Source organism: Camelus dromedarius, chromosome 5 (assembly GCF_036321535.1).
Source record: "Camelus dromedarius isolate mCamDro1 chromosome 5, mCamDro1.pat, whole genome shotgun sequence".
NCBI classification, from domain to species: Eukaryota; Metazoa; Chordata; class Mammalia; order Artiodactyla; family Camelidae; genus Camelus; species Camelus dromedarius.
The window spans coordinates 74,781,157-74,793,315 of NC_087440.1; the positions used below are offsets into that span (position 1 = coordinate 74,781,157).

Sequence of the window (12,159 nt, forward strand, 5' to 3'; positions counted from 1 at the left end):
TTCACAAGAAATTTGACTCCTATTTGGGATTAAATGAAGTTTCTCTGCCTTACACATGCCTCAAGGTCACAAAACTGTTACCAGATGGTACCAGCATACAGATCAGAAGATTCCCAGTCCACTACTGCATGTCCAAACGACCACTGAAACTGGTCAGCTAAAACCATCCCGGCAACTTCCCCTGTATCTTATTACACCTAGTGCTTCATTTGTTTCTTTCTTTCCAGTGTGGAAAAGTTACATAATAAAGCCACTCCAAGAACACACTATAGTAGAATGTTAATGCCAGTCTGTTGATTTTATCAACCTGTCAGAAATAAATATCTAATATTAAATTAACTAACCCTTACCAGTTTAAAAGGTTAATAATATAGCTTAGTAATACAGTAATATCAGCTACATGTGAAAATGATCTTGAACGACAGTGTACTGTAAGTGATGCAGGGTAGACACTCTGGGGCCTTACTGTCTACATTTGAATTCTGACTCCACCACATCACCCCTGTTTGATGTTCAGCAAACTGAGCTACTTCATCACTCTGTGCCCCTGCTTCCACATCCCCCAAAAATGGGGAAAATAATAAACACCACCTTGTTAGAATTGTTGCGAGAATTAAACCTAAATCCATTTGACATAAAATAAGTGCTCAAGAATATTAACTAGTGGTGGTATTAATAATGATAATAGTAAGATCTTTAATTTTTATTATTAAATTTCCTGCTTTCCTAATACAGAAGCAGAGAAGTTATGCAGAATACAGTTGATATTCATAGATTTAACATTTATAGCTTTGACTCTTTTTGCTATAGCAACACAAAACTGGTGAGTGGAATGATTTCATTAGCTGGAGTGGGAGTTAGCAAGTAAACTTGGTAAACGAATTTCAGTTCATTCAATAAGGACCTTTGTTGGTCCTTATTCACTGCTCAAAAAGGGGCAAATTTTTTTTTCTTGTAAAAATATGGCCTCCAAATGAAAGTCACCTGTCACTGCTGATGATGAAAATGAAGACAGTGAAAAAATTTTAAGTAAAGTGGTAATTCTGGGTAGTCTCCAAGTAGTGACAAAATTGCAAAGACTGGGCAGATATAAACAACTGGCTTTTGAAGATTTCAACTGAAAGCTGAAATATCAGATTCTACAATGGCTCATGTCCACTGACAAATTCCACATTATGCTTTTTTATGCTCCATTGTCAGTCACTTGGTCTCTGTCTTTCTTTCCAAAGTATTTGCAAATCTACCTCTTTGCTAAGGTTTCACAATGTCTCTCTCCATAATGTCAGCATTCCATTGTAATGAATTAAAATATTTTTAAAAATATGAAATTAATCTGTCTAACATTCATTCATGATATATTCTAAATCCAAAGGGTTTATTCTTCTAATAATTCATGCCTCCAACAAAAACCATATTCAGCTTTTACCGGCTTCTTCTGGCAAGTTCCCGGTTGAAATCATCTCCAAGGCGAACTTGTTCACTGCTGAGGTCTCGGAGGGATTGATGAAAAGCATGAAACTAATAAAGGCAAAACACAGTTATCCGTTTAGGGTTTTGTTGAATTCTTCCATGAAGATTCACTGAGAGTTAAGAATAAGAACTTGTTCTTTGCAAATAATGCCCAAATATTATGTTACCAAGACATAATAAAATTAATAAATGTCTATTCTAAAAGAAATAAAATATTTTTTCCCAAATAAAAGTTTTTAAAACTATATATAATGTTAATTATTAGCATCCTCTATAGTGCAGTATTTTATTCTTTACAGATACCCTAGGGGTCAGCAAACTTTTTCTGTAAAGGGTACAACAGCAAATATTTCAGGCTTTCAGGCTATAAGGTCTCTGTGACAATTACTCAACTCTGCCATAATAGCACAAAAGTAGCCATAAACAAATGAGTGTGGCTGTGTTACAGTAGAACTTCATTCAACTAGACCAGTGTGCCGACCCATGCTGCTGAGAAACCCTTGCCCACGTGCACAAGGAACCATGAACAAGAATGTCTGGAGCAGCACTGTTCATGATGAGAACACTGAAAACAAGCCAAAAGTTCATTACAAATAGAATGGAGATAAATTGTGATATGTTCCTCCCCTGTAGAATCATACAGCAGTGAAAATGAAATGATCAAATCTACCCACACTTCAAAAACAAAACATCAAATGAAAAAGGCGAGTTACAAAAGAAGACATACAGCATTACTCCCTTTATATAAAGTTTAAAAGCAGGCAATACTAAACAAGATATAAGTAGCAAAAATGATTTTTTTAAAAAAAATCAAGAGAATGATTAATACAGAAATCACAACAATTATAGCCCTTGGGGAAAGGAGAAGCATAAAAAAGGTTTGGGGTGTATAATAATCCTCTATTTCTTGGTCTAGGTGGTGGTTACATGGATTTTCATTCATATTCTTGTACTTTTAATTATAAATGTGTATGCTAAACATGTATGTGTAGGCTATAATTTATAATTTTTAAAAACTTAAAGTTTTGCAGAAACAACAAAATTGATTCATTTCAAAAAATGCACATTGAGCAACTAATCAGTGCCGCCAACTGTGCTGGGAAACAAGTGGCTCACAATTTAACATGGGAGACAGCCCTGGAAACAGAACCACAAATGCTACACTGGGGCATTAAGAAAGTGCACAGTCATGTGGAGCTAGAGGTCATCTTAAGAAAACAGACAAAACAGGGAAGAAAAATTAAAAAGAAAGGAGCGGAGGTAATATGGCAGATGAACAACAGACTATTCACTTAGGTTTTTGCCATCATGATTTTCCAGTTTTGCAAACCAGAATCCTAGGACTCATCTTTGACACCTCCTTTTCACTAATTCCCACCCTCCCCAAATGTTCATGTGATCATCAAGACCTTTCATTTTTATCCACCAAAATACCTTTTATATCTGCCACCTTCTCTCCAACTCCATTTATCCTAATCCAAGTGACCAACAGCTCACAGCAACATCCCTCTAACTGGTTTGCCCACACTGACTCCATTTTCTACACTAAAGCCAGAGTGATCTTTTCAAAATAATTGTCACTCTCTTACAAGGCTGTGCATTGTCTCAAGGCTTCATACTTCTTTAGCCACATGGCCTTCTTTAAATTACTCATGGATATCTTCCTTCCTTCCAAGTACTACTTCTACCTCAAATGACTTACTCAACTTTCAGATCTCAGCTCAATCAGCCTTTCTTTGGGGAGCCTTCCCTGACTGGGGCAGGTCCCTAAACTATACACTCCCATAGCCCAATGCTTCTTTCTGTCATAGCACTCATCTCAGCTCATAATTACAAGTATATACTAAGGTACTTTTTGATTGGTATCTAGCTCCCCCTCTAAATTGTAAGCTGCATGAAAAGACAAGGTTTTTGCTCATCACTGTTTCCAAGCACAAACACTGTCCCAGGACAGAGGCACTAAATAAATAAAATGAAAGAGTAAATGAGTAATGTTAGGATATTGTTCTCTGCTCTAGGTTTAACCACATAATCCACACTAGCAAGCTGCACCTACCAAAAAAAGAAAAATAAAAAACAGTCAGAAGTTTCTATAAGGTGTCTTCCAATGCACTTTGTTCTGTCCTCTCTTTATCTTATGCTATTACAAGAAAAAGCTACAGATGAGGATCCCAACAAACTCTGAGCCCTCAATCTTAAAACTAATAAAAGGCATCAAAGTCGGCAACATCTCATAGCCCTTATCTAATTAATTTAGTTACCCAAAGCTACAACAACAAAAAATTTTCAGCTCTTGCAGAGTAGTTTAAAGAAACAGAAAAAGAAATATTTCCACAGAACTAATACCTTCAAAATTTTTAGTGACTATGTAGAAAAAGTCTAGAATTCTTGCTTAATAGATAGTGGCTCCATCAACGATTCAACAATCAGAAAAACACTAGTGGAAAAATCAATAGGTTAACCACACAAAGACTAACTTGTTCATACTAAACCAAACTTGGCAAAATAGAAAGTAGCTGACTTAGGGCTTAGCGAAGAGTGAGCCAGCTGAACAAGGAAATAAAACATGTCCAACTAAACTCACTTTTAAATGTTCTACAAAATATAATCCTCCATAACAAAGTTCAAAATAAATGTATGATGATGATTAATACATTGAAAATAAAATAGTTTACTTGGTTTAAAAAAAAATCACTACAGTTACTGATGATCAAACTTGGTTAAAACATAGCCATAAAATTCAAGTGTCAGTCATTTAAATAGAATTCAAGGAATACAGACCGCAGAATGGGTACAGAGTACCTGGCCCACGTCATCAGTCTCCTGAACGAATCGGACACCAGCTCTGGACCTATTTCGTTTAATACCCTGTTGATCCCCGTAGTCCTTGAGAGGTGAGGTAGGTGGAAAATGGTGGCTCTCTTTACAAAAGAAAGAAAAGGGAGAGGATTAAAAACACTAAATGAGAAGAAACTAAAATTTTACTCAGTAAATACATGGCGACATGAATATATATACATGCCCTTAACCCAGACTATTTCCCACAGACAACCATAAACAAGTACCCTGCTGTGGCTATAAAATTCCACAAAATTGGCACTTATCTTGCCCTTAAAGTAGATAACGTGAACAACAGAAATAACCTGTAAATGGAACACATCAGAAGTTCTAACTGGCTGTACTTTTCAAAGAAGAAATATAATATTTTCTCTTACATAAAAATAATAAATTGCTAAATAAAAATAACTTTGATGACTCCCTGAGATCTAATAAAACAGAATTTTTCAAATAACATATTAATTCATCTAAAATATAAATGGTGTTTAAAAATCAGTAAAAACTAAACTACATAAAGAATAACTGTCCAATTTTTAATCATCATTATCATGATCAACAGCAATATTAACAATGCAAGCTACTAATGTTCACTAACTAAATCACCTCTTCACTGCAGACTTCTCTAAGTCTTTTCTATTCAAACATAACCCTCAGTACTGTAGGAAAGTAGATTAATTCTAGGCAAAGTATTATCACCTTCTATGTAGCCACTGAAATCTAGCTGCACACCAGGGATAAAATTCCCCTGCTCTTAGTAAGTGTCACAGGATGCTTCATAATGAGACATCTGAAAAACTATGGAGCTAGGACAAGACTTCTAACACAGAAAGTACACCACATGGTAAATCCTACTTGTGTGTTTGTTTTGATTAGAGGCAGACAATTAAATCCAGGTTTTGCCAGGAAAAGCTCTACATTGTCTACAGAGTATGGGAAGAACAAAAGTAATAAGCTCAGAAGATCAAAGTCCCATTCAACATATTTCAAAATACTCACTGTAAAATCCTAACTGCATCTTCTAACACCTTGTTTGTATGACTTTATGTATAGGCTGTATTTATCCAAAGATTATGTTCCTGACCAGGGTTCTTGGACTCCTTAATCAATAGCAATTGATAAGAGGCCAGACAAGAAATTCAGGCTAGGTTTTATCAGGACTCGTGCTGCAGCGGGAGGGAGTGAGAACAACTAACAGGTGCCCTTGCTAGCTTCCTGAGCTTGGGGGGAAGTGGGGGCAAGCTGGGCTCTCAAATTGGGTGAGAGTAGGGGTGGGTCCAGAAGTTGGGTCAGAAGGGTGGCTTAGATGGTCTGCCCACCCCCTTGGTGGTGCTATATGTGGAGATCACGCACAGTACCCTGCTTTTGCTCCAGACACCCCAGAAGTAGCAGTTGGGTTTTTGGTCTTTTTTAATCTTGTTGTTCACAATTTGCCCTAACTGAACATGCACCCAGTTATTTTTAGTCTCCTACAATTTCTTTGTATTTTGTCCCAGGTCCCAGGTCCCACCTCCAGGTCTTAGCCCATGCAAGCACTGCAGCAAAGGGCCCCAGGTCAATTACATGCATTCAGTAGGTACTTCAGGAATATTTTTAAGGGGGGAAAAAAGGGGGTTTTCAGAACATCTGAAGAGTTTACCTGTCATGGTGCCACCATCGAGGTCACTTGTACTCAGACTTGTAACAGAAACACTTCTCCCTCCTGAGTTTCTCAACAAACGTTGACTCCGCAGTTGGCCTATTGATTGTTCCAAGCTTTCTTTTAACTAAATTAAAGAATATAATGATGGGAGGGTTATTCTCTTTAAACAACTTCCAAATGAAAATAGCCTGGAGGTTTTTAAAGTTATTTCTGAACTATCTGAGTTCCCAAAGAGAATTTGTATCAGGGAAATTTTGAACTAAGTTACGTTAGGAAACATAAAAATAGTCAACATAAGTATTTTAAGAACCAATTCTAACACCTGGTTTTAAACAGCCTCTGTCACTACCTACTCCACCTTCCTATTATCAGAATATGGAAGAGATGTGTACTATCTAAGCGCTTACAAAACCAGACTGACGTGCCACCCATGCTGAGAAATGTAACAAGGCCAACACATCTGAAAAAAGAGAAAGCCTTTCTCCCTTCTAAACATTCCTTCAGAAACCCCATGTCTGCAACAAACAGGAAAGTGAACAGCTGTCACAGTGACTGCTGCTATGAGAAAAATGTGCACTGCCTAACTCTATCAGAACATCTCTTTCATTCATTCAAAGATTTCAAATCCAAGAAAACCATGTGGTCAGATGTCAGACTGATAGCACAAACTAGGGATTACAGTTATCCATATGCTCTCTTCAGATTGTTAGGGAGTTAGCCAGCAGGGGATATAAGACATCTTTTTAGACCTAAAGAACTACATTAAATAAAAACACACTAACTGCTGGGAATACTATCCAGAGCTGTACAGAGCTATAGACCTGAAAAGAGGGTTCAACTGAAACCCAAAGGAACAAAGAGGAAAATCCACACACCCTGAATTGCTGAGAAACTTCAGTCTAGATGTTTTAGCCAAATAACATATGGATCCAGAAAACAAATCACCTGTAACTCTTTAAAGAGAAAGTCACACACACAAAAAAAAAGAATGAAGTTGATTTCCTTGAAGAGCTGTGTAGGAAGAAAGTAGCCTCGGCTGAAGGGAGAACACAGCTGAAACAGAGTATGAGTCACAAATGAGTAAATTCTTCATTTTGGTTGTTTGGATTTAGGTCTGCTGGAGAACCAAGTTCATGAAAACAGTCTGGATTAAAAGAAATACAGTTAGAATTTCAGGAATCTCTCTCTATTGCTGCTCTCATTTCTGGGGGGAACAAAAAAAAAGCTAACACTTCCATACCATCTCTCCTTGCTTGTCTAAACTGAGATATGTGCAACCCCATCCCGCCTGAGTGTTCTCCAGCTGTAGGACCGAGACTATCAGTCCTGGAAACATACAGATGAGGCCTGGGAGAACTAAGGTCAACCTGGAGAGTAATTTATCCACAAGTAAAATAGAACTATTTGTAACATATACGAAGACAAGAGGTCTTACACAGTGAACATAAAATAGCCTATGAGTTATCTATGACAAAGGCTCAGAATAAGATTAAACAGTGTAAAAATTAAAAAGCTCAAATCTAAACTGTAACATGAAAAAAAGACTAGAAATGTAAAATGACTTTAGATCACACAAGTCAGTGACAGAACCAGCTCTACTAATTTTTCCTGTGTTTATCTTTATTACTCACATCTTTCAAGCTAAGCCTGATGTCAGTTCCACTTTTTCCTCATAGTTTTTATTTGTTTGTTTTTTATTAACTTAAGTATAGTTGACTATCCCTTTGGAAGCAAAGTCAGCTGTCATCTCTAATTATTGTTTCCTATTATTGTAGCCCTTTATAGCTCTGGCTATGTTTAAGATTTTCTCTTTGACTGTCAGTGGTTTTACTATGCTATGACTATGGGCAGTTTTATTTGTAGTTATTCCATTTTGATCCATACAGAGTATAGAATCTGTAGCTTGGTGTCCTTCATGTGTCGTAAATTTTCAGCCACATTCTCTTCATTCTTTCTGCCCCATTCTTTCCTCTCACTCCTTCTGGAAATCCATTTGCATTTAAGTTGTATCTTTTTACCAAATCTCATTTGTCATCTATGCTCTTTTCTGTGTTGTTCATCCTCTCATTCCTCCATTCTTCTTTTTGGAATTACTATGCTGGCCTATCTCTTAATTTATTAATTCTCTCTTCTATTGTATACAAGCTGTATACAAGCTAATTAATCCATCTGTTGATGTTTTTTCTAATTTATTTATGTTTGCTTATTGTGGTTATATTTGTTTCTGTAATTTTCATTTGATTCTTTTTAAAGTTTCCAATTCTTTGTCAAAATCCTCAATCTTGTCCTTTAATTTCTTGAACAAGTTAATTGTATTTCTTTATGTTTCTGTTGTCTGTTTTTTCCCTTGATTTTCAGTCACTTCTTAAGCCTGAGTACTTTTATCATTGATAGACTTTGTATATGAAAAATTGTAGAGATTATTTAAAGCTCTGTAGGATGATACCTTCCTTCAGAAGGGATTTGGTTTTGCTTCTATCAGGAAGTCAGGCTAGAGTCATGAGGAAACCCTAAGCACCTTAATTCAATTAGAACTGAGATGATTCATAGCTGGGCTTCTGTCCCCATTAGGGTTGGTCAATTTTCAGCTTATCACTGCTCTTATTTTCAGTTCACCATTTTTCCTAGATTATCACTCTTAGAGATCTCAATCAAAAGCTAGAGGGTTCTTGAACCCCAATTTTGGCCTCCCTAGCCTCTTTGAGTCTATCAATAGCTCTAATTCTATCCTGTCTGCTTCTAAGCCATCTCTTTTGAAATCAGCTTCTGCCTTGATGGAGTAGGAGTCCCAAATGCAGGACTAATCCTTCCGGACTTCAATTTTTGCCAGATCTTGACTACAAAATTCCTCACTGCCTTGGTGGTTCTCTGATGAGTTCATAATATTACTTTTTACATTTTTTTTCGCCTTTCCAGTCATTCTGAATGGGAGAGTTAATCCAAAATAATCTTATCTACCAATGTCAGAAGGAGAACTTGCCAGCATTCTTTTTATGTGGGCTTATTTGCTAACAAATCCTGAGCTGTAACTAAAAGCTGATTAATAGGATGAATTTTCACACACACACACTAACACACACACATATCCCTGCTAACAACAAAAAACTCACCACAGAATATATGGAAAAATATTGCAGAACAAGAGAAATTATTCATTATCCCCAAAATCTAGCAGGAATAACAGATGTTGGAAAACTAAACACTTCAGAAATAAAAGAAGAGGTTAGACAACCTCTAGTTGGCAACTTCTATTTGGCAATCTCATTTTTAAAAATCTAAAAAGATATACCATAAACCATCAAATAGATGAACAGGCTAATATATAAAGACCAAAATATAAAAATGAACTATAAAAGGTAAGTAAGTGAAATAAAGATTTTTTTAATCATTCCTACAAATACCAGGGCAAAAACAGGTCTTTCACCTAAGATACAAAGCTAAATATGCAACAGAATTAAAACCTACACTTAAAAGTAGCAGATACTGCACAAAATCTAATCATGATATACAAAACCAATTTGATAACTTCTAATATACAAAAACAAAGCGATACAGAGATATAAGATTATAAAAATTGTTCAAAACTCTAGGATTTTAACTTCTAATTAGGTACAAAAGCAAGCCAAATTTGAAATTACATAAAAACAACACTAATAAAACCCAACTGAACATTAGTTTACTATGATGGATGATGCTGTTTTGCTGAAACCAAATCAGTGCTTCACACAGATGGTGGTACTGACTCCATGGTGCAGATTCTAAGAGTTAGCATGAATACCTCACCAAGTGTTTAATCCTTTTCCCCACTTTCCCCTCCATGAAATACTGCAAAACCAGCATCAGAGAACATGCTATGACATATTTTCACCTCAATTTGATATAAATGTACTAGTTACGTATCAGGTTTATTCTTTCACCTCTATTCATTTAATATTAGACTAAAACAATTGAAGCATTACTGCAATGTACCAGTATGAATAAAAGTAAAACTTGGGCACTGAAATTGAATGGCAGTACTTGTTTACAAGGTGGTTTATCCAAATTAAGACATGCTTTTAAACTTAGAAGTCAAGTTGAGAACTCTCTCTCTAGCCAAAGATAAAATAATTTGAGAATCAATAAAAATATTAATTACAATGGATTAAAGCACTTCAAATACATATAAATTTGTGAGTTAATGATACTCAAGGAGAAAAAAACATCACTGGTCACCAGCAGACAATGCTAGGGAAACAACTCATTATTCTGGAAACCAGTAAATATGTAAAAAAAATTTTAAAGCTATATAAGCTTTTAGATTAACATTAAAATATCAAATTTTAAAATTCTCATAGAGATCTCTGAAAGCCCTGTGATGTCTCTATCTGAAACATTCTGAATTGAGACAAAGTATAAGACAAGCTTAATGAATTAAAAAAATATATATGTAAAACTCAAAAGGACTAACTACATTTCAAACCAAATGAAAGGAGATCATTCAGGCAGCAACGGGTTCGCCAAGTAAGAGATGTGATCATTAAAGACATCATGATTCAGAAGGACCAGAGGGGAGTCTGGCAGTGCTTTCCTCAGCTATACCACTTTTGCTTCTGTTCCTGTCAACTAATTTCATACCCTAACATTCTGAGGATGAAGTAAGATCATGTATATAAAATAATTAGAACAAGGCTTAGGGAAAATTAGTTTGTTCAGTAAATGGTAGTTTGTATTATAAAGATTACAGATAATGAATATAAGAGCAAAAAATTAATGAAGAAATGGGATGTTTTAATCTAGACAAGCTCTTTAGAAGAATTTGTCATTCCCTAAAAATGACTTCAAAGAATTCCTCTGGCTGTATATCTAGAAAATCTTAAAGAGCAGCAGTGTCAATATTCCCCCAATCAGCTATTTATTTATAACCCCACCTGTAACTCCTCCATAATAGAATTCAGATTTCACTTCCAGTATTATTACATTTATTTGCTGCACTTCCACTTTTTTGACCAATTCCTTTTTTATTATTATCATTATTTATTTTTGTAAAGTAGCATGCAGGTTTATCATTGGAATACAAGGAAGTATCACAACCATACTCTTCACTGTTTGTGACCAATCAGCAACAGATTTCAAAAGCAGTGCTCTGTTATTTACATAGTTGTGTGGACTGAAGAGCTAGCACCCAAGTTTGTCCTTTTCGCAGTTACTCATCATTAATACACTGTGTTAATTGAAATTTGAATTATGTTGTTTGGGGACTAGTGTTATTTGACCAAAAGGAAGTAATGAAATTCATGCACACACTAACCATGCACCAAGGACCGTCTTCTCTGTTCAGAGTCCTCAAATAGCAGCTCCATGCATTCAGTGGAGGTTTTATATCTGTACTCAGCGGGAGAGGACGCTAATCTCTATCTCACCTGGGACCAGAACTCTGGTTTGTTGGTTTAAGTAAAAAAAATATTGACTTTCCAAAATTCATTAATAGCAAGCTTCTTGATCAATCTCTGGGAAGGTAAGGTTTCTAAGCAGCAGTAAACAACTAAGAAACTAAGCACTAACTCCACACACAGAATCAAGAATGCCTAAGAAATAAATCATATTCAATAAAATTTGGCTTCAATAAGACAAGATGAGAAAAGGCAAAGAACCATGTGTATAAACTTCTTTGGTCAATTTATAGTATCAGCAACTGTTTTACTAATACCAGTGTATCTCACATACACATTCTCAACAAAACTAATTCCATCCTTGATTGAGCTCATTGTCAGAGAGGAAAAAAAAAAAAAAGCATGCTAAAAATAGTCACAAGGAAATTCTTAAAAGATATCTACCATTACTTCCACAAAGAGACCAGAATAAAAATAAAGTAGGAACAGTGATTACTCAAATATAATAGCTACCAAATATTCAAATAATTAGCTTACATGCAAATGAAAAACAAAATTTAAAAAAAAAAAAAAAAACACCCAAACAAAACAACAACCCTGGTAAAAATTCTAAATGCTGCAATTTAAGGCAGCCTTAAATTTTGGAAACCATTTATAAAAGATCCCATTTAGTTTTTTCAGATACTTTCTTACTCCAAATTGTCCTTTCTTTTCAAACTAAGAAAATAAATCCCCTAATATAACATAGATAACAAAAAATACATGCAAATTAGGTCATGAATAGGTAACTGCCATCAATCACTTAGCTGCATGGTTGAGCAGAAACTGGAAACATCTGAATAT

At 35.4% G+C, this 12,159-nt stretch overlaps 1 protein-coding gene across 3 annotated transcripts in view; it reads right to left on the bottom strand.

Annotated features, from left to right (window-relative positions):
• Positions 1 to 12,159, bottom strand: part of CEP128 (centrosomal protein 128) — a 357,240-nt gene that overhangs the window by 321,323 nt on the left and 23,758 nt on the right. For all 3 annotated transcript variants that reach the window (XM_064486166.1, XM_064486164.1, XM_031454133.2), the window contains 3 exons: positions 5,945 to 6,071; positions 4,273 to 4,391; positions 1,427 to 1,518 (listed from right to left, as the gene is read on the bottom strand). In XM_064486166.1, the coding sequence (XP_064342236.1) occupies positions 1,427 to 1,518; positions 4,273 to 4,391; positions 5,945 to 6,071 (338 nt within the window). The remainder of the gene's footprint in view (positions 1 to 1,426; positions 1,519 to 4,272; positions 4,392 to 5,944; positions 6,072 to 12,159) is intronic.